This window comes from Mustela putorius, unplaced genomic scaffold (genome assembly GCF_011764305.1).
Source record: "Mustela putorius furo isolate JIRA1106 unplaced genomic scaffold, ASM1176430v1.1 tig00000129_pilon_pilon_pilon, whole genome shotgun sequence".
NCBI classification, from domain to species: Eukaryota; Metazoa; Chordata; class Mammalia; order Carnivora; family Mustelidae; genus Mustela; species Mustela putorius.
This window is the reverse complement of record NW_025421290.1, coordinates 50,000,764-50,024,098: the sequence shown is the minus strand read 5'-3', so window position 1 is coordinate 50,024,098 and position 23,335 is coordinate 50,000,764. Positions and strand designations below refer to the sequence as shown.

At 46.3% G+C, this 23,335-nt stretch overlaps 1 protein-coding gene across 1 annotated transcript in view; it reads right to left on the bottom strand.

Moving 5' to 3' along the window:
* The window catches only part of DYNC1H1 (dynein cytoplasmic 1 heavy chain 1), a 68,721-nt gene extending 45,818 nt beyond the window's left edge, over positions 1-22,903 (bottom strand). Inside the window, exons 1-11 of the mRNA XM_045073851.1 lie at positions 22,482-22,903; positions 13,253-13,340; positions 10,958-11,131; positions 10,491-10,746; positions 9,969-10,155; positions 8,371-8,642; positions 8,052-8,279; positions 5,350-6,426; positions 4,486-4,665; positions 2,711-2,860; positions 392-538 (exon numbers count right to left, since the gene is read on the bottom strand). Coding sequence (XP_044929786.1) covers positions 392-538; positions 2,711-2,860; positions 4,486-4,665; positions 5,350-6,426; positions 8,052-8,279; positions 8,371-8,642; positions 9,969-10,155; positions 10,491-10,746; positions 10,958-11,131; positions 13,253-13,340; positions 22,482-22,737 — 3,015 coding nt within the window. The 5' untranslated portion in view covers positions 22,738-22,903. The remainder of the gene's footprint in view (positions 1-391; positions 539-2,710; positions 2,861-4,485; positions 4,666-5,349; positions 6,427-8,051; positions 8,280-8,370; positions 8,643-9,968; positions 10,156-10,490; positions 10,747-10,957; positions 11,132-13,252; positions 13,341-22,481) is intronic.
* Positions 22,904-23,335: the final 432 nt, after the last annotated feature.

Below are 23,335 nucleotides of genomic sequence, written 5' to 3'. Positions count from 1 at the left end.
GATCAAAATTTAAATTGACCACATGATAATAGACAAAGCAGGCTGGTGTGAGTTCACGAGACTCCTAGTTTCACGTGTATCTGAAAACCTCTATAGTAAGTGGGGGTGGGGAGGAACCAGAATTAAAATTCCCAGAGAAGTTCATGGAGGGAACTTCTACGAGACTACCGAGATCGGAATTGCAGAGGCAACTATTCGGAAAGGCAGCCCAGGAAAACTGTCAGCTCACACAAGCCTCCTCTGCTTTCCCTTGGAGTGCTGGACCCCAAGTGTGCAGACTGAGAAGACAGACAGCAGCAGAATTTAAAGAGGCATGACAGAGCGGTGGTGCCACAGAGCCCTGGGGGGGCCCGGTCCGAGGGGTCATGGTGAGGGTGCCGGGAAGGCTCACCTGGTACCTCTGACTCTGGATCCGGGGAAGAGACAGCACAACCATCTTCCAGGCAAACATTTCCTGATACAGCTTGTACCTGCACTCTTCGATCGGCGGATTCAAGTAGATGACCTGATTGGTTATTCTTAGCTCGTGAACAACATTCTGTAAGACAAAGATTTCATTTCTCACTCAGCAATCGGTTTCAATAAACTGGCTTTTATGCATTTGTGATGTCAGAGTCAGTATTAGTGAGGTATGTGATCGTTTTGTGGTTAAAAACCTATTACGCAGGTGTGATTCTAACATACTAATAAACTGGTGAATGTCTCCAGGAGCCATTTTCAATTAAATGGTACTGAACACATGTGTGTGTCGCTGTCGCTCAGTAATCACCTCAAGGAAAATCAGGTGCTACGAATCCTGAAATTTGAAAGTGGGTATAAAGTATACAAATTATAGCTTTTTTTTTCTGATTGTACAAGGCATTAGAATCATTTCAGAGAAATGTTCTTGATATAAATGCTTTTTAAGTAGAAAAAAATAGTTTTGACACACAACACTTTCACACTCTAAATTTTATTAACCTACTCCAGTCTGAACCATGAATGTGTTACCTGATTAGAGAACGTGGCCTTGTGTATTTCGCACCTCTCTAGAGGACCATAAAGAGTCAGGGGGCAGGCACTGCTAAGGCTCCTCCTGGGTCCCCTGTACCTCGGTGAATATGTAACACCGCGGAATGGAGCACCGTCTGACTGAATGTGCTGGCTGATCTCCGACACAGCGACCCCGGGATCCGAGAACCCTGTGCCACCGATGCCGGGACCGAGGCTGGCACGAGCTGTCAGACACGCACTGCCCGGAGGCAGGTTTATAGGCCAAGGTGAGGCCATGCCGCCTGCCAGTGTCTGCTTTAAGCTAAGCAGGAATTCCGACCCCATTTCCATGAGATAACTGCTCTAGCTTAGACATACTCATTTGCTTTTTTGCATCTCTGTATTTTAAAAAGTAGGCTCTCAGGATAAATATATGTATTATTTCACAGTGAAAACACTTTTCAAGCATTAAGAGAAAAAAACGAGAAGGTAACATCTGGGGAAACAAAAAACAGCCAATTGTTTCTCCTACATCAAAGTTTCTACCTTCTGTTCTTTTAGGCTTCTGTTTTCTGAGACTTTTGGGGGTAAATTTAACACGAACTATGTAAGGCAAATGCATGGCTTACTGAACTACTATGCGGCAGACACGTTTGTAACCAACGCCCACACTAGCAGACACGATCTATTTGCACAGCCTGAACTAACACAATTTTCTAGAAGGCCTGCTGGCCTCAGCTGGTCTCTTCACTCAAATGGGAAATTGGTGGCTTGGAGACAAGGACTGCTGTCCAGAGTGGTGACCACTGTGCTAGTCATTCTTCCACGAGATGCTGAGATTTTGTGAAAAGTGACATTTTAGTATCGGTCTAAACTTCTCCTTGTACAGATTATACTGGGTTCTTGAAATGATTTCTTGCACGTATGCTTAGAAAGCAGAGACTGTTTTATCCCGTGTAGATTTTTTCTAAAATTTCCCACTCTCATGGGGCACCTGGGTGGCTCAGTCAGTTAAGTGACTGCCTTTGGCTCAGGTCATGATCCCAGAGTCCCGGGATCAAGTCCAGCATGGGCTCCCAGTTCCGTGGAGTTTGCTTCTCCCTCTGTGCTCCTCTTGTGCTCTCTCTTTCTCTCTCTCTCAAATAAATAAAATAAAATCTAAAAATAAAAAAATAAATAAAAATACGATTTCCCACTTTTAAAAAACTTCCAATTTTCTAATTATTTTAGACTTACAGAAAAGTTGCAAAGAAAATACGAAGAGATTTTATATACCCTTTACCAGCTCCTGTTAATGTTGCCATCTACCATAGTACAACTACCAAACAAGTCGACACTGACACAACACTACTAACTAAAATACTGACTTCAATCAGATTTCCCAGGTCCCCCACAGCATGCACAGTAGTCACAGTTCCTTAATCCCTTCCAACCTCTGACATGTTCTCAGTTTCTCCTGGTCTGTCAGGACCCTGACACTCTTTTCTCACGGTCAGAATAAGTCTGGGAGCTGTGAGGACAAAGACCAAGGGGAAAGCGGCCATGTCACCACGTCGCACACACTGCTGGGGTAAAACAATGAGCACGAGACAGCTCTGGTGACGCCAACTTTGGTCCCCTGGCTGAGGGGTGTCTGTTAGGTTTCTTCACTGTTAAGTGACTTTCTCATTGGTACTTTTCCAGGGAAGCACCCTTTGTTTGATTGACCAGCAAACTGGATGCTACGGGAAATACTCACTTTAATCTTCGGCTCTCCGCCAGGCTTGTGACTAACTTGAGGCGCGTCTGTGTCCATGTCAACTTCTGCCTTATCTTCAGCTTGTCCGAGCAGCACCTGGGTCCAAGCTCTCAGGCCAGCTTGTAGGCGCACGCCCAATATTCTTTCAATCTACAGAGAAAGCAGGATGAAAGACCAGTGTTCTTCCAAAAGGTAGCTTAACGAGCACGTCAGGTAGGAAGCTAATGCTTCAGGCCAAGCACAACAACCCCACCCTTCATCTTACTCTGGATCCCCACCTCACTAGGTCTCTCTCCCAGCCTCAGAGAACACGACCTCCATCTGGGTGCTAACCCAATCACCAACCCTCTGACTTGTAAGGGACAAGGAGATGAACCTAGATGCAGTCAAGGTCTTGCTGTTTGCTCAACTCACTAGAAAATTTACAAAACAAAAGTGTTGTCCTGGGGCGCCTGGGTGGCTCAGTGGGTTAAGCCTCTGCCTTCGGCTCAGGTCATGATCTCAGGGTCCTGGGATCGAGTCCCGCATCGGGCTCTCTGCTCAGCAGGGAGCCTGCTTCCTCCTCTCTGTCTCTCTGCCTGCCTCTCTGCCTACTTGTTATCTCTCTCTGTCAAATAAATAAATAAAATCTTTAAAAAAAAAAAAAAAAAAAAAGTGTTGTCCTGGTAGTCTCAGAGATAAAATTAATAATCTACAGTCTGAAGAATAAGCCTGATGTATAACATTAGCTTGAGGTATGCGACATGGTGGTTCTGTGTTTGTACGTACTGCAGAACCATGACCAGGTAAGACCAAGTAACATCTGTCAGCAGACACAGGCGCCCATTCTCTTTTAACAAGTAAAGAAGAAAGTCTTCTGATATGGAATGATACAAGTGAACGTTCCATGAAGGGGACATCTGTGTGTCTTTGTGCAGTCTGTCCCTCCTGGGAATGCTGTCAAGGCTGCAGTGGCAAAGCACGGGACTTCCAGTAGATTCGGAGAGTGGGCTTTGTGAAATTTCCCTGGGAGTGCTCTGTGTGTGGATACGCTGTACCTTTGTGGGTCACAGGTTTTCTCTTCCTTTCTCCCTAAATGGATAACTAAGGTACTTCAGAGCTGCCCACTGAGTAGCTCTCCGCAGATGCTGACACCCGCCAACGAGAAAGCCACGTGGATGGTAAATATGTTTTAAACACATGCACAGCTGCACACAAGTACTTCCCTCTCTCCACATACTTCTGTAAGGGGGAGCCCCGCTCCTCTACACCAGGAGTAAGACATATCTGGTTGCTAGGCATTTCTTTTTTTTAATTAAGGAAGGCATTTCTTTTCTTTTTTAATTAAGCTCTTGGCCCAACATGGGCCCTGAACTCATGACCCAGAGGTCTAAAGTCTCGTGGACTACCAACTGAGCCAGCCAGGCACCCCTAGGCATTTCTTTTTAAACTGGGTGGTGGAGAAGGGGCAGCGTGTCAGAGAAGGATGCCTGGAGACGAGGGCCCGGGGAGAACCCCTACGTTACTGGGTGTGCAGGGAAGGCAGGCCGGAGGCTGTCATGTATTCAGAAGATGAAGAGACCCCCCCACCTGACCACCTCCAACCTGGATCGGACAGGAGCGTTGCTAGTTCCACAGCTCAGCACCACCCTTAGCTAAACGGGATTTCCTGAGAAGGAACGGGACTACTGCTGGCAACTTCTATGGGAAAATGCTTTTCAGGGAAAAACTAGTAAGCATATAAAATCGGGCTGAAAGTAAACGACCAAAAAGTGCCGTAACCAGCCATCCCGCACCTCCATGTCAAGCTTGTTGACCCAGATGGGCAAGTTGGAGTAGGAGTGCAGATTCAAGTCATCCACGGCCTTCTGGACTCTGTTCAAGATCTCGGAGAAGGTCTTGTGGTCGTACAGGCAAGTCTCCAGCGAGCGGACCTCCAGGTCTATTTTTTCTTCAATGATCAGCAGGTCATCCACCTAAGGGAAGGCGCATCGAATATTTAAAATTCCATTCACATATCCCTTTACTTTTATGTGTATTTCTCAATTGATATATATTTAAGGCAAAGGAGTTCTTCCAGGAATAGCCAATCCCATTTACCCAGGGGTCCTCACTCCTATATTCTCAGGAGGGAAGGGGGACCTCTGAGCAGTCTGGGTACAGGAATCTGACGGGCCTGCTCCGTGCCTTCTCTCGCTAAGCACTGGCATGAGCACTAGATGCACACCCTGGCTCGGACCTGCCTCCCAGCAGCAGGCTCAGAGCCAGGAGGCTTACAACTGCCCAGGCGCACTAGGGTCTGGGAAAGGAGTGGGTCTGGAGTGGACCGACAGCAAGGGCCACGACTGCAGAGCCCTGTCGTCCGTGCAGCTGCATCAGTAATAAAGCTCTCATGTCACTTGGTCAGACTCCCACGTCCTTCCCCTCCCCACTGGTTTCTAAACTCAGGCTGTTACTTAATGGTCTTCCCAGAGCCCCACCACCATCACACAGCCCAGCAAGTAAAAGGGCTGCTTCTCCCCTTCAGCTCACATGGCCCAGTGCTCTCCCCATGAGGAAGGCTCCCACGGGAGAACTACTGCGTTCATGGGAGTGACGTTACTGCATTTAGTTCATTCCCGGGACCCTGCGGGGCGGGGGGGCAGTAAATTACAACACACCTTTTCTTGGAAGTTGAAGACAGTCTCCGCTAAGCGCTGCACGTACGGGTCGAGTTTGTAGGATTCCCACACCAGTGCAATGCCCTCCGCGATCAGAGCCTGCACCTCCTTTTTCAAGCCGGCCACCAGAAGGGAAATGGTGTTCCGCTCCTCCACCTTCTCACAGGTCCGCTCATAGGTGCGCACGCTCTCGATCAGCGAGATGGCAAACGGGTACAGCTGGTTTGCTTGGTGAGCCTTGTTCACGATCGCCAGTGGGACTCGGAAACCAAGCCACTTGAGGTTTCGAACTTCTTTGGAAAGCGTGATGATCTCTGGAAGGAAGTTAACTTTCAGCTTCAGGACGTTTCCGGTTCGGCCTCGGACGCGAGTGCTCTCGATGGTGAAGATGCGCCCCGAGACGCCGAGGTTGCGCTGCTGCACCTTCCGGGCCCAGTCGTCGAAGATCTCCTGAGTGTTGAGCTTCATGCGGAAGCTGTCCCCGTCCTGCTTCAGCTTCTGGCCCTCCACGTGGTTCTCCCAGCCCTTGCCCAGAACGTCTTCCACACGCTTCATGTAGGCGCTCAGCTGGCGGTCGATCTGCTTGGCCCAGATGATGGAGCCCGACACGGGGGGCAGGTCGCGCACGTGGCTCATCTTACACGCCTGACTCTGTGGGTACTGGACCTTGAACTTGTCATGGAGAGACTCGATGTCATCTTTCACACGCTGGATGAGCTGGGTCTGGTACTCACGGATGGCCCCACGGATGTGAGGCCTGACGAAGAGCGCGTTGAACCTGGAGAAAATCCTGAACATCTCGTTTGCATTCTTGGCTGTGCCGAGCTGATCCCTAAGGCGAGCAGTGATCCGGGTCTCTACCCTGTCGATTCGCTCATCGTATCTCTTCATGGCAGCCTCCCAAGCTTCCGTGCCTTCTTTGGAGACATCCAGACCGTCCACTTCCTTGACGTTCTCGTACGCAAGGTTGACCTCCTCAATCGCATTAGCATCGGCCGCGTCGAAGAGGACCTCTGCTACTTTCATGTCCTGAGGCTCGGGGACTTCTCCCTGGTTCTGCTGGGCAACTGCTGTGACCTGAAAGAGGAGGATTTGTGACAAAGTTGATCGCACAAAGACTGTTGTTGACTGTACACCAGGAGCACACACCACACAACACAGCCGGTCCTGGCTGTGTGTTCCTAACTTTTGGCCAAGTGTTTTATAACCAGAGTGCAACAGAGCTGTGAGGAGTATGACACAGTATGTTCTAACTTCCTGTGTAAAGCTCTTCTGACAATGCAGTTTCAGTTCTTAAGCTAAAATAACATGTTAAAACCTGGGTTTTGGGTACTTGCCTCTTCAAAGTTTTGTCTACAATTAAAATGCATTGGAAAGCTCAGTAAGTCACGAGAGCGCCACATATAAACAGCATCCAATGTAAATAGCCTTCCTTTTCGATGTTTAAAACTTGAATTATAATCCGTGGGTAAGTCCCACAGCGGAGGGACAGAGAAAGGCTACAGCAACAGGGAAGAACTCCCCCCTTCGGCTCCCTGAAGCACTGGGGAGCAGCGCAGGGCACGGGCATTGGCTCAGGAAGTGTCAGACTTCCCCACATGTCTCCTGCCCACACTCCCGCAGGATTACAAAGCTGGGCAGGGGCCTTGATCTGGGTTCCCAGATGTCTTGGGAACTTGTTTGGCAGAGATCATCATTATTACTTTCACTAAACCCCTAACTAAAATCTAGAATTTCCTACAATTATCAACACACACAACAGTCACCCAGAGTTGGAGGTTCCACAGCCTTGTCACCAATAAATACTTCCTCATCACATTATAATTGTACGTTTAAAAGTATATATATTGGGCGCCTGGGTGGCTCAGTGGGTTAAGCCGCTGCCTTCGGCTCAGGTCATGATCTCAGGGTCCTGGGATCGAGTCCCGCATCGGGCTCTCTGCTCAGCAGGGAGCCTGCTTCCCTTCCTCTCTCTCTACCTGCCTCTCCATCTACTTGTGATTTCTCTCTGTCAAATAAATAAATAAAATCTTTAAAAAAAAAAATAAAAATAAAAATAAAAGTATATATATTTATTTTATTTTAAAGATGTTATTTATTTGACAGAGAGATCACAAGAAGGCAAAGCAGCAGGCAGAGAGGGAGGCGGAAGCAGGCTCCCTGTCAAGCAGAGAGCCCGATGTGGGGTTCGATCCCAGGACCCTGAGATCATGACCTGAGCCGAAGGCAGAGGCTTTAACCCACTGAGCCACCCAGGCGCCCCTGGACTGGATTTTTTAAAGAAAATCACTGATGAAGACAAAAGGTGAATTAAGAACAAAAAAAAGCAAAAGCATGTACAAAGAAAAGGAGTCATTTAATTCTTTTATATAAATCTCTGACATATGCGATTATGAATGAGGCATCTGGGAAAAAGGTTAAGAAACACGTCCAAGTCACACAGCTCATTAAACAGTGGAATTTATCTTAAATTAAAACCCAGGAAGTCTGGCTCTAGGGTCCATGCATTTTTGGAGGAGGGATGAATGGATGGAGAAGATCTACTGTGAAAATACAGAGTCACCATATTGTCAAGGGGACAGTGAAAGGGTGCAAACGGAACTCGAGAGGCATCTGCCGCAGAACAGAAGTGTGCATTCTAAGAAAAAGAAAGCAGGTTATAAAAACAACCCATGAACGTATTTTACAAATGTGATACATACCTGTGGCCTCAGGACCCTGACAATGACAGCCCTCAGCTGCTCGTGCTGGCGTCGAAACTTTCTCATCTGGTCAAGGCGGGCCTGGAGCTTCCTGTGAGCTGGGTTGATTCGCCAAACCATCTTCAGATTTTCTTCCCTTTTTCTTTTGACAATGTCTCTCAGTAACACCTGAAGCTTCTCATATTCATCATCCCAAGTCTGAAAGACTTCAAAGCATGCGACCATAACCTAGGATATAATTTACAAAAGGAAGCTTATTATTACAGCATGTTTTCATCTCCGTGCCCTGAGGTGGGTTTTCAGATATATTAAAACTTACTTTTTCAAATTCTTCATAAGCAACATGCATCAATTTTCTGGTGCCCAGTACTTTGAGTAACTGAGAACTCAAGTCTCTTGAAATTGCCTCCACCAAACGCAGAGCCCTCTGAATGGGATATTTTGTGTTTCGGATCTTTCTCAAATGGGTGAAGATTGCAACAAGGGCCTGCCTTATTTTGTCCAGCTCAGTGGCAGATAGCAAATCATTCAGAGGAAAATCTTTCATCAGAGGATTGTAGTCATTCACTGTTTCCAAAGCCTGTTTTAGACCTAGGTTAACAGAGAAACGGTTAATGGTTTTCATAGGAGGTAACACAGGTATAATGCTAGAGGTCTACCACACCTTCATTAGGAAAAAGGAATACAACCAAGAGGATACTGCTTACAGCTTAACCCTGGGTAAGTAAACTGAAATACAGCCTCACCACGGAACATTCTGTTGTTGCAGAAGAGTCAGTGACACAGAAACTATCTACGATATTTGACAAAAAGGAACATGTCATTAACAGGATGATCCTCTATTAATTAATGGACGGTCTTGTTCCTTTTTAAAGAGTATCAGTCAACTCACACATACTCCAAAGCTGTGGGTGATGGCCCCAAGGATTTCATTGCTTTCTCTATCATCTAAATGTTCTTTAAGTAACATTAAGTTTAGAAAAACTACAACATTATCATCCTTAGGAACACTAAAATGTAAGTGGTACACCCATGGCTCGTGTGAACGGAGTGTGTTATGGACAGAGAATCCCAGAAGCACCTGGGTCTAGTCTACCTTCTGACACCTCCAGCAGAAGATTAAAAGAAAGAAAGAGAAAGAAAGAAAGAAAGAGAGAGAGAAAGAAAGAAAGAAAAAAAAGAGTATTAGGAAAGAAATAGAAGTTTCAGAGGTATTTAGAAACAAAATTTCAAGGCATTACCTTCTGGCATTAGTGAATGCCCAGGTAACAGATCATGTGATCCACACAACTAGAGGATTTCTACCCGGCACCTCCACTGACATTTAAAATGTGGGCAGCACGCCTTTTTTGGAGGGGTAGGAAAAGAACATGACGAGTACTGCAGCCCCAGTTCCTTGCTCCAGCAGAGCTGTAGAGAAATGCCTAACCATGCCTGGTCATCCAAACCTTGGAGCGCCCAGTGTGTGCTAATACTGCACACTGCTGTGCATACAGAAAACTGAATCTATCTTGACCACTTTCAGCACAGGGGGGAAGACAGAGAATGGGGAGAAGCGGGCGGGTGCAAGAGGAAGAGAAAGCACGTCCAGCTCTCCTTCTACAGTCCTGTGGGCAAATAACTTCTGCTTAATGTCAACCGTCTTCCTGTCTGGATTGTCAAAAGTACACTTGACTTCGTATTAAGAAGTACGATCTACTCGAGGAGCCAAGTAACTGAGAAACAGGACGGACACTCCTGGGGCTCACTACTCGGACCCAGAAATAGGCTTATGTTCTCAAAAGTCGGAAGAAGAAGAAAGGCATGTGGGAAAGTCATCTGGTGGTCCATATGTTAACTTTCACTGACATTCTCCATAAGATCTCACGAAAGCCAGATCTGTAATTTACCAATCACATTACTACTTCCAGTTTTTACCTGTGTCAGTGTCAAAACTGACAGTGGCATGGAAACGCTTGCCGTGTTTCAAGATATCCAGAGTAAGGAGAACTTCTGGGCTCTCTCGTTTCTCCTGTATGCGGTACAATGCACGTTCCAAGTTTAACCAAAAGCTAATTTCCTGCAAGGCTGTTCCTGAGGCAGGGTCTCGATCAAGTTTGGTCACCTTTAAGGATAGATAATATTTAAGAGCATTCACTATATAAAGGTAGAGAAGTATCATTAACTAGACAATGCATTACAATGTAATCTTTATATTTCAAGTAGATTTCCTTCCCTGTCAATTGTAAGTGGTTGAGTAAGTGAGGGCAGAGGTATGAGACCGCTGGGATCAACACTCTCTCAGGGTTAATATTTAAACACCCGCGCACTGTCCGGACCCTGGAGAGCACTGCTAACGTCACCGGACTCTTCACCTCATTGACAAAAACTCAATCCAGTTTTCCAGAGACAGTAAAAAGCAAAGCACCTTATACAACACACTCAATACAATGCTCTTACTTTTTGAATTTCTCGGATCCAGCGGTTAACTCCCGATTGTAACTGATTGAGAAAAGTTGGGTCTTCAACTTTATCTCCAAAGTCTGTAACTTTTGGCTTTTCTCCACGTTCGTAACACTGTTTTGCAACATTTGTAATAATGGGATGAATTGGAAGGCTGATCTCTGGAATTTCAATATTCTGCTGCAAGTGAAGGAGCCCCATTTCAAGTTCTGCGATCTTTTTTTCAACAGAAGGAGCCATTTTATCACCATCCCTAAAAAGGTTAATAAACACTTCAAACTTCAGTGTGCTGCTGGTCTCCAAAAGATCCTATTATTCTACGTCTGTCAAACATTAGTAATATATATTTTATTAATGCAACTGACTTATATCCTCTGGGTTCACTAGCTTTGCCCTCCCAGTTCCCAAATTTCACATTATCTTTCATGGTGTCTTCAAACCGACAGAGGAAAAATGGTGTTTACCTGTCTGCCTTGCCAGACTCTCTGATATAGGACTTAAAGAAAGGAGCCACCGCATTGCTGATGAACGAATGCAAGGTTTCGTACGGCGAGTCTTCACTGAGCGTGAGGACTCGGAGCTGAGAAGACACCGGTTTGTCTGCATCGATTACTGGAGTACGTTTAATGAATGCCAAGCTAGAAGAAAGCAAAAGAAGAAATTAGGACAAAGAGTCTCATTCCTAATCAGTTTTATTAACTGTGTGTAGCACACGAATTAAAAATTCATTAGAGTGTCATACTTTAAAAGTCACATCAAGAGCATGTTTAAGAGTTGCTTTGCTAATAGGGAAACGCACTGCTTATCTTTCTTTACTCAGGTGAGAGCAACTGAATCAAGCTTAAGGTTTTGGCGTATGACCACGAAACCAGGCAAAGTTAATTCGTCTAATATATAGGTTGAGTTCATGATCTCGGCCTCACTCAAATGACCCTCCCTAATAACTGCAAGTTACAAGCCATGGTATACTTAAATCTGATCATATGCTAGTTTGTACCATTTCTTTATGGCACTAAGTGACATATAGGCTTTAGTAAACAATAGTCACCCACAGGTTAAAGTGGCAAGAGGGCACTGCAGCCCTCCCCCCCCACACAGCCTGGCCTAAATAAACTCTTCCAGTTTTACCTCCTGCTATGCATCCTCTTCCCCACCCAAGACAAAGCTTAAAATGATGTCCCATTCTCTAACCGTGACATGCCACTGTGTCTTTGTTTAAGAAATCTACATTCATCTGCTGAAATTCCAAATAACCTTCAAAACCCAATTCTGGCATAAGCTCTTCCACGCGGCCTCCCCTGAACAGAACCTCTTTCCAATCTCTGTGCTTCATGCCATTCTGTGCCCCTAAGATTCCGCCAAGTGGTACAGTCAGTTGTGTATGTGCTGAGCATTCTCTCCAAAGACCACAAGCTTTTTGGGAACCAGGTTTTATTTCTCTGCATACCTACTGCCACATCTTACACATAACATTAGGCGCTCAAACATGGTTAAATGAAGAGTTAAAAAAAAATTATTTAAATTTCCCATTTCCAGGCCAGTACTTTACACATAATACTTTTTTATTCTAAAAAGTCATTGAAACCTCCCGACATGACACACTGAGAAGGAAAAAGTCGTAACAGTACCCCTGCCAAAAATGCACAAACAAATCTAATCATCCCTGGTCTGTACTTCTCAAAAATGTCAGTATCATGAAAGTCATAGAATGAGATTCTGGGTCAAGGGAGAATTACTGTCAGGGATGTTACTGAAACAGTATGTGCGTGCACATGGTGCCTAGTACTATACCAGTATTTCCTGAACTTAAAAATTGTATCAAGGCTATGAATAGAAGTGTTCTTGTTCTTAGGAAATACACTGAAGTATTTAGGGGTAATGGGGCAGGTTGCCTATAACCAACTCTCAAATGGTTCAAGAAAAAGAGTGATGATGCAAATGTGACTTTGTTAACAACCGACATCTGATATCAATTGTAGAGAATTCATGCAACTCTTTAGTAGGCTTGAAATTATTCAAAATAAAACGTTTTAAAAAGCTGAAGCAGGGGCGCCTGGGTGGCTCAGTGGGTTAAGCCGCTGCCTTCGGCTCAGGTCATGATCCCAGGGTCCTGGGATCGAGCCCTGCATCGGGCTCTCTGCTCAGCAGGGAGCCTGCTTCCTCCTCTCTCTCTGCCTGCCTCTCTGCCTGCTTGTGATCTCTCTCTGTCAAATAAATAAATAAAATCTTTAAAAAAAAAAAAAAAGCTGAAGCAGTACAATTAAACATTTACATATTTAAATTTGGATCTGTCTACTGGAATGTAAATTGACACCAGTTTTCTAGAAGGTGGAGAACTCTAGTCATGCATTAAAGACTTCAGTGACATACCGCATCTGAACCAGTAATGCTTTCTTTAGGGATTGATACCAAAAAGAATGAGACCTCTACCTAACAACCTTTATTAGGTTTTTACTAGTTACTTACAAAAAAGAAAATTCATATATAATCTTAGAATTATTATTACACATGTTAAGTACATTTTGGCTCAAACCTAAAATGGATGCCATGACATAGCAATTAAAATAAAAATCTTTCAGAATTTATATTGACTTGGAAATCCTCTGAATTTCAGCATATGAAAATCAAAGGTGATTCAATACATGAATTAATCTAAATTCTTGAGTGTTTTCTTAATGTCTTCGTCTGAGTCAATTAAGATCTACATTCAATTCTTACAAGCTTATAATCCAAGGTAACAGTATATCCACACTACTCACCTATTGGACTTAACTCCGTAATGAATATCTATGTTGATATTATAGGAAATGAATTCTTTTTCCTCTTCTCCTTCATCACCAACATCCTCTACAAATTGTAATAAATAGGATATCAAATTCATGTCAGTATCAACTCCTCACCCAACCCCCAACATTTAAACCCCCATATGACTCGGCTCTACCTATTTTTCCCACTTTTTCCCCTGACTCCTGGCCCAGGCACTTTGTTGTGTGATCCTGGGCAAGGGAGTTAACTTCTCTGCACCTCCATTCCTTTTCCGGGAAGTCGGGAGGCACTGGCCTGCCCGGGGGTGTGGGAGGCACCCGAGCAGGGTCTGGCCCCCTGGAGTGAGAGGTGGTGCCCTTGTGCCACTGCTCACCGCCCGCTCGGGGCAGTCTCCTCCCTCGGGCTCCCAGCACAGAAGGCACTCTCCACTTCCCACTCCGGGTATTCTGGTCAGGTGTTTGCTCAACGCTCACGAGGGACAGACACTTTATTTCCCAAGGACTGCAGGTCTGTCACGCATGTAACATTCATGACAGCACTGTGGGGCTTGGCATGATTCCTTCTACCCATGTCCAAGTAAGAAATGTAAGTCAACAGCCCCCAAAAACGTGTCTGGAAAAGGACAAAGTGAGAATTCAGAAGTCTGTGATTCCAAACCCAGGGTCCTTCCCAGCACAGCGCCTCGTCAAGCACCCCACAAAGTGCACACAACCATCAAGAAAATCATTATCAACGAACATCTCCAGGGTCACGGAGAGGCATTCACTGAGCCTTCCCCTCCGCTGTCACACCACTCTTCAAGCTTCAGGACCCGCTCTGGGATCGATTTGTGAATGCATCTTCCTCCCCGAACGTGAGCTCCTGCAGGGCAGGGACCATGGTGCGTTCCATGCAGTGAACAGCATGCACACTAGTCATTTTAAAAATCGAACTTTTTAATTAAGGGGGCGCCTGGGTGCTGGGTCATTAAACATCTGCCTTCAGCTCAGGTCATGATCCCAGGATCCTGGGATCGGGCTCCCTGGTTGGCAGGAAGCCTGCTTCTCCCTCTCCCACTCCCCCTGCTTGTGTCTGCTCTCTCCCTGTGTCTCTCTGTGTCAAATAAAATCTTAGGAGAAAAAAAAGGCTTACTGGAATTCAATAGTAAGATAGCTCAAGATGCATGTGAACAAAATTTCTTTCTTTCTTTTTTTATTTTTTTTTAAGATTTTATTTATTTGTCAGAGAGAGAGAGAGAGAGAGCAAGAGCGAGCACAGGCAGAGTGGCAGGCAGAGTCAGAGGGAGAAGCAGGCTCCCTGCGGAGCAAGGAGCCCAATGTGGGACTCGATCCCAGGACGCTGGGATCATGACCTGAGCCGAAGGCAGCTGCTTAACCAACTGAGCCACCCAGGCATCCCTCTTTCTTTTTTTAAAGTAGGCTCCATGGGGCACCTGGGTGGCTCAGTGGTTGGGCCGCTGCCTTTGGCTCGGGTCGTGATCTCGGAGTCCTGGGATCGAGTCCCGCATTGGGCTCTCTGCTCAGCGGGGAGCCTGCTTCCTCCTCTCTCTCTCTCTCTGCCTGCCTCTCTGCCTACTTGTGATTTCTGTCAAATAAATAAATAAATAAATAATCTTTAAAAAATAAAAATAAAAAAAATAAAAATAAAGTAGGCTCCAGGCTAAGCATGGAACCCAATGCAGGACTTGAAATCATGACCCTGAGATCAAGACCTGAGCTGAGATCAACAGTCAGACACTTAACTGATGGAGCCGCCTATATGCCCCTGAACAAAATTTTTAAATAATTAAAAACCGTAACTGAAAAATTAAAATCTGTCAGAACGGGAAGTAATCCGAACCTCCAGCTCTAGCACTGATGCCCCAGCTGAACCGTCTCAGCAATCATGCACTGCTAAGCAATCATCTGCAAAAATTTCTACCCGAGGAGTAACGCGATACGTGTGCTTCACCTTCACTTTTACGTCATGATGTCAGCAAGGCAGAGACTTCGTGATCTTAGTCATTTTTCTTCCTCTGGAAAACGGGCAGCGGAGTGGGGCGGGGGGTGGTGGTGAAACAGGCGAAAGGTGAAGAGTGCGCTCACGGTGAACACTGAGCGACGCCCAGAAGTGACGCCTCACTATACTGTACCTGACACTAGTCGTAATGGTGTATGTTAACTATACTAGGATTAAGATAAAAAAAGTAAAAACTGAATACAATGGGCAGCAGAGGAGGGGGTGGGATATTAAATTAGGTGGTCTATAAAAAGTTTCTTTAAGGGGCGCCTGGGTGGCTCAGTGGGTTAAGCCGCTGCCTTCGGCTCAGGTCATGATCTCAGGGTGCTGGGATCAAGTCCCGCATCGGGGGCTCTCTGCTCAGCAGGGAGCCTGCTTCCCTCTCTCTCTCTCTCTCTGCCTGCCTCTCCAACTACTTGTGATTTCTCTCTGTCAAATAAATAAATAAAATCTTTAAAAAAAAATTAAAAAAAAATGTTTCTTTAAGCACAAACAAATATGAAAATCTGGGTATATAAAGTCTGAGCAAAAGCTATTTACTTCATTAGCTTTAAGATGAAACAAATACAAAGTTTACACTGAAAGATAAAAAAATATTAGTATATCTTTTAAGACAAAAAAATATTAGTATATCTTTTAAGACAATAACTCTTCCGGGGCACCTGGGTGGTTCAGCGGGTTAAGCCTCTGGCCTTTGGCTCAGATGACAGTCTCAGGGTCCTGGGATTGAGCCCCACATCACATCGCATAGCGTCAGGCTCTCTGCTCAGCAGGGAGTCTGCTTCCTCCTCTCTCTCTGCCTGCCTCTCTGCCTACTTGCGATCTCTGTCAAATAAAATCTTAAAAAAGAAAAAGACAATAACTCCTCCAAAATACTGTTTTTAGTATAATTTTAGGAAGTAGAGGAGGTGGTCAACTATTCTAGTATGCCAGGTACTTCCTAGCTGTTCTTAAAAAATGACTAACTACAAAAAAAAAAAAACAAACAAAAAACAATTAAACAAAACCAATCGGGTTTTCTAACTACCAAAATATGGATATACCATAAGACCGATCACACTGCCTGTAGCCAACCACACATGATGGCTGCAATTTCTAAAATGCAAGCACATGAAGGAGCATAAAGAAACACTCCCAAACTAAAACAGTTGTCAGGGTGGTAGGATTATGAAATATTTTCTCCCTCAATTTTCCAAACCCTATCCTATGAATTTTATATAAAATATGCATCATCAAAATAGCATCCAAACAGTATCCAGCAAAGTAACATTTTGTAACCATTAAAGGAAATTAACGACGTAACTTTGAACCATTTCTTCCTCCAAGACAAAAATCCACCATCTAAATCAATAAAACCTCACAGAAAACGTGCCAACTGGATGCAGCATCTAACCTTGCTGCCGGCACTTCCTAATGCAAACAGGGTTAAAGGAACTGGGCGGCAGGCCAGGAGATGAGTCACGGCTCTGCTCCATCTCTGCCGGCTGGGAACGCCCAGCTCCCAGCTCCGTGCTGGGAATACCGCAATGCAGCAGCACTCTGCCAGAGCTCGGGAGGGCACACCCAAACACAGTCCTCAGACAAGGATATCCAACAGGGGTCCTCTACTGCTTGGTTAAGACCCTAATTTCTTTTGATGATAATAATTTATGAAAGTCACAGAATATATTCTGCATTAGTTTTTTAATGCATATTTTCCATAAAAAGAGATCAAATGAAGTCTGAATATGTCTGATTCCTAGCAGAAAAAAACCTCATTGTTTTATAAACTGCCATCAAATAATTTAACCTTTTGCCTCCCTATAAATGATTACATCTTCCAAATAATAATAGTGTAACATTCTACTTCTGCAGAAACATTTTTTTAACTGTTCAGAAGGGGAAAGACACATGATAGTTAATTCTTAGTAACAAAGAAGCTGCTAATCCTGCTATATTTAGAATCTTATAGCTAACACAATCTGCATATTTCATCAGGCAATCCTGCTTTCAGTAAAGTCTGAATCTGTTCGCTACCGCTGCTAACGTTACTGGTCGATACTTAACAGCCTAGTGGCGTCCTGTCCATGAGTACATGCCGGCAGTCAAAGTACTGGGACAGAAAGCACGGAGCTGCCTCACCAGGTCCTTTGCTAAGAGCCACACTAATATACATTTAGTGACCTGTGGACATTTCTTTGGTTAACTTCTGAGAGTTGTATTTCTAGAGATGTTCACAATGTCAGTTAGCATGAATCTGTGTAAATTTCTGAATGGTCAGTTTAATGTATTTCAAACTAAGAGTGATTTCCATCATTACCCTGTGAATTAGGCGAGCGTTACATCTTGCTTAGTGAAACATAAAAAGATGTGCATTCAATTACCTGAAGACTGGACTTCCTCCCCCAGGCAGGGCAGGTTTCACAAAAGGTACTGAGCACACAAGGGAAGAGGAGCGCAGCTCCCAGTCCTTGGTCATTCCCTCAACTGCCCCCTCCTTCCTCCCAGCCTTGAGGCAAGTGTCTTCTCCACCCAGCAAAGGCAGCCAGCCGCTCTCTTAGGCCCACACAAACTACCAAATACCTCGTTACACATTCCGGGTTCTCCTTATCTTTCATCTTCTTTTCCTCTTAAAATCCAAAACCTACGAAGGCCACATTATTTTGGTTGATCGCCATCATAGATGCTCTCTCCCTTTTCTCTCACAGGTTTGCTTTAGCGTCCCCCTTTCCTGCATCTGGTGCTTTTTCCTGTCACCTGGACACCCATCACCCCTTTGTCCTCCCTCTGAGGGGCTGTGACTTCTTTGCCACAACCACTCCCTGCTCTGGCACGAGGCTCAGGGCATGGTGAGAAAGTCTGAGTTTTCTCTTCAACCTGAAGACTTCCGTTCACAGCACCATTAGCAAGGGGAACGGAGGGTTAAAGACCACATAATGCGCGACAACACTGGCAAACAGTTCCCCTCCAATGTTACTTTTCTACTTTTCTAAAACAAGTGATGACGGTTTTCCCTTTGCTGCCCATAAACGCCATTTGTTATGCTACCCTACACATTCAAACCTAGTGAGCTGCAGACTGACTTGTCCTATGAAGGGTACAGGGCCCCCTGCCCGCAGTGTGACAGCACAGGACAGTAGGAACCCAGGCTCAGGGACTCCTGGCCTTGGGCTTCAAGGCAGTGTGGTGCCACAGAAAAATCTTCCCGCGAATGTGCTAACCATTTCACTAACCATTTTGGGGACAAAGCAAAGGCCAGAAATGCATACTTTGTAGTCATCATTTCTTCATCCTTTAGAGAAAACAAGTCCTCAGAAAAATAATTTTTAAAATCCACAAAAATATTCCCCATTAAACCTTCCACACTGCTGGATCTCTATGAAGTTGAGGACTGTAAGAAGTTCTACCTTTCTTTCACGTTCTAGTCCCTAGCCATCTCTGCACTATTGAAGAGGAGGTAAAACCCCCTGAATTATGTCTGTTGGGAAAAACTAGAATCCAAGCTTAGGATAAATACTGACTAAAGGCAGCCATTATTTTCAGTCTTTAAGGACAAAGTACCAAGCCTAAGACACCCAAATGTAAACAAAAACAAAAGCCCCCAACAAGCTGGAGCCTCCTGGAACCAGCCGCAAGCTGCAGCATCTCTTCCCGGCCCCCAACCTTTACCACCCAACCGGAAATGCACGCCAGGTAAAAACTGCTCCAGAACATCATTAAAATTGTAAGGCGCGTATTAAGTAATAAGCTTCTCTTTGGTTGTAATTTTAGAAGTACACCATGAAAAAACAACTTTCTACAGGCCAGGAATTACAGAAAAAAGATTTCAATTTTTCAAATCAGAGGAGCTATCATTTAACACTCCACTTCCCACCTACTCTCCAATGCTTTATTATCAAAATAAAATTAAATTCGCAATCTTTATTCTACATTTTAAGAAATACTGTACTTCAACAGAAAACTTTACAGTTAGCTGGGGTGGTTAAATATATATATAGCTTCATGTAAAAATGCTTTATGTTCAATGACAAGTGTTTGGAAAATTCTTTCCATAAAAAGTGTAGGGATGGGGCGCCTGGGTGGCTCAGTGGGTTGAAGCCTCTGCCTTCGGCTCGGGTCATGATCCCAGGGTCCTGGGATCGAGCCCCACATCGGGCTCTCTGCTCAGTGGGGAGCCCGCTTCCCCCCTTCTCTTTCTGCCTGCCTCTCTGCCTACTTGTGGTCTCTATCTGTCAAATAAATAAATAAAATCTTAAAAAAAAAAGTGTAGGGAGGATAAAATAAAAGTAATTTTCTCTGTTCACTAATTATAACTTCATCCTTTTTAAAAAAATATTTTATTTGTTTATTTGACAGAGCACGGGAAAGGAGACACAAGCAGGGGGAGTGGGGAGGAAGAAGCAGGCTTCCCACTGAGTAGGGAGCCCGACATGGGGCTCTATCCCAGGACCCCAGGATCATGACCTGAGCCGAAGGCAGATGCTTAACGACTGAGCCACCTAGGTGCTCCTTATGACTTCATTCATTTTTTTAAAAAATATTTTTATTTTTATTTATTTGACAGAGATCACAAGTAGGCAGACAGGCAGGCAGAGAGAGGGGAGGGGGAGAAGCAGGCTCCCTGCTGAGCTGGGAGCCTGATGCAGGGCTCGGGGCTCCATCCCAGGACCCTGGGATCATGACCTGAGTCGAAGGCAGAGGCTTTAACCCACTGAGCCACTTCATTCTTGACAGTCTTTACTCACTTTAAAGAATTTAGATTTGTTTTCCACATTATAAAGCAAACATTTTTACTGTAACTAGCTAATGGCTGCTCACATTTGATTAAATGTTCAAAAGCCAATGCTAACTCAAAAACCACCTGGAGGAAAGCCCTCCAGTCAAGTGACCTGGGTCTGTACTTCTGTCTAAATCATGCTAGTTTAGTCCGGATGCTAATAAGACTGATGCAACCATATAGTCTTTCCTTAAAGTTTTCAGGTGAAAAATAAATTACAGACAGGTTGAGTTACTAAAAATACTTTTTTAAAAATTTTTATAAATACAGGAATGAGGTAAGATTTCAATTTTAGACACTCTCATTCCTTATTCAATGTTCAAAAGTGCAAGTCATTACGGAGCCAAGACATGGATGGCTGGACATTTGCTTTGCTAAATTACATACTACAGAAACAGGGCTTCCACCCAATAATTTTAGCAAAGTTCAGTTCTAATGTTTGAGAAAAGCCCATCATTGATGAGCAGTCAAGAAGCAAAAACAAAAGTTACAATTTTTTTTCCATAAAAAGAAACTGAGTCCCAAGGTAGAAATCACTGATTTTAACATATAAACTATGCAATGAAAACATGATCAAGAATTAGCCAAGGTCAAACTACTAAAAATACAGCAACTTCATACAAATTAAAATATATTTTAATAAAACAATGCATATTCATTGAAAAATAACCAGAAAGATTCCAAAATGCTGACACTGGTTATATCTGGGTCAAAGGATTCCAAGTGATTTTTTCTTTATCTACATACTTTTAAATTTTCTGTCACGACTAAATACATACTCTTTCTGAAAGAGTAGGTGGGTTAAAAAATATATATATTTTTTAACACTAATGGTTTCCGTGCTGGAAAACATGACCCCAAGCATAACAGAAAACCATAAACAACATTAATAGTGTAAATATGTCTGAATGGCTCATCTGCTTTTAACATTCCATGTGAATCTTTCAGACACTCTGACCTTCTCACCCTCTCAAAGAAACAAGAGGCTACAATGAAGCATCTTCTGAAATAGCCTTTGAAAGAAACAAACTATCAGAAAGAAATTAAGTGTGTGTGTGAGGAGGGTAAGACAGTATAAATCCCCTTATTGGCAGAACTTTACAGTTCTGTTTTGTTTTGAGATTATCAGAAGCTCAACGGCAAACATCTTCGGACCATGGCCAATCCCTTAGTTCTAAGGGTAAAATTTACTTGAACATCACCCCCTGGGTTCCCAGGCCAGTGCCACACCCATTCTGTGCTGTCAAATACACTCATCATCAACTACCAAGTGGTACTGCGGAGTCCAGGAACTCTCCCTGAAGACAAGCTCAATTCTCAAGAGGGATGTAGCCTTGCTTTGGGAAGGTCACTATTAGAGGAGACTGCTGGAATGCGCAAATCTTTTGCCTCCTCTCCCCATGTAGGTGCCTAACCAGAGTCTCCCTCTTTAAAATATCTGTCAGCTAGGGGTGCCTGGGTGGCTCAGTCGGCTAAGTGTCTGTCCTCTGTTCAGGTCATGATCCCAGGGTCCTGGGACCGAGCTCCGCATTGGGGTCCCTCCTCAGCGGGGAATCTGCTTCTCCTCCTGCCGGCTGCTCCCCCTGCTTGTGCCCGCTCTGACAGAAAAATAAAATCTTAATAGTAATAGTAATGATAAAACAATAAAAACTCCATAAACGAAATTCAAACATCACAGGGTCACTATTAGGATCATCTAGGCATTACACAAACACAAAGGTATGGTTAGCGAAACCCCGCAGTGTACTGGACACGGACACGCTGATTCCAGTCCAGGGAGCGCAATGAGCTGCTGACTTTGGGCGAGCCCTCTCCGCCGAGCCTGTCTGCGACCGACGGAGAGAGATACACCCAGACGGCAAGGACGCCGTGAGGACCTAGAGGCCGACCTGGGAGCGCACATCCCCCCGGAACGGGGATGCTCTGCTCGCGGCCCTGGTCGGCCCTGTCTGTCCCTCCCCGGGCCTCCCATCCGGGTCCGCACAGGGCAGTGCCAGGACGCTCGGGAGCCGGCCAGGGCCCCCGTCAGCTCCGACCCCCACACCCAGGCCGCGCACGGCTCCGCGGGTCTGCCCCTGACCCATCCCTCGCGAGGACGGCCCGGCCCGGCCCCAAATCGAAACCGAAAAGCTCATGTGACATTGGAGGCCGGGATGCGGCCTCCGCCCGCGCTCAGCCCGGGAGACGCTGTCTCCACCCAACTCGGCCATCTTGAGGCCCGAGCAGACAAAGCGATCCCATTGTGTTGCGTGACGGCAAGACGGGGGCACCCGCTGTCCGTTCCCCGCGACCCGGAAGGGGGCACCCCCGGGACTCCCGCCTGGCAGGGGGTGTGGCGCCGGCCTCGCCCGGCGGCCGCGGGGACCCACCCCGCAGGGCGCCCGCAGCGCGGAGGCCGCTCCCGTCCCGGCGTCCCGGCGTCCGGCGTCCGGCGTCCCGTTCCCCCGGCCCCGGCCCCGGCCCCGCACCTTTGAGCGTGGAGCGCTCCACCAGGACCGTGTGGACCTGGGGGTCCGACAGGAACTTGCGCATCTGCTCCAGCGCGCTCTTCTCCTCCAGCGCCGCCTCGAGCGCAGCCGGCGCCTCGCCGCCATCCTCCAGCAGCAGCGGCACCAGCTTGCGCAGGTGCTTCTGCAGGACCGACACGTCGGCCACGTTCTGGACGGCCGACACCTCCAGGCCGGCCGAGCCGTCCTCGCCGCCGCCGCCGCCCGGCTCCGACATGGCGCCGCGCTCGGGACCCGCAGGGAGCGCTGGGCAGGCGGCCGCGGCTCCGCACGAGAGCGAGCGCCGAGCGGACGAACGAAGAGAAACGGGCGCCCAAAGTCGACCGTCCGCTAACCGCGGCCGACTGAGGGGAGCGGGCGCCGGCTCCGCCCTAAAGGCCGCCGCCCGCCGGCCCGCCCCGCCCGCGGCCCGCCCCGCCCGCGGCCCGCCGCCTCAGCCACTAGCGCCCGCTCGCCGCCGCGGCGTCACGACGTTGCGCATGCGCGCGTGCGGGCCCCCGGCGACGCCGCCGCGCAGCCTTCTGGGACCTGTAGTCCCGGCGCTGGGCGGGTCCCGCGTTTCGCCCGCAGCGCAAAGCCTAAAGGTGGGATCTTGACTTGGCGCGTGGGCGGCGTAGGGTGGTCGGGGACTACAGCTGCGACACAGAGCCCGAGACGCTCCGTGAATATTGAATGAACGGCGTTCGTGACGAGAGCTAACGTGTTTTTGGAGCAGTTGGCGTGTGACCGACATTGCTTTCAGCCTTTAGCCTGTATTATTGCGTTGGACGAACGACTGCAATGTGTTGAGTGCTAAAACATAGTGGTGACTTATG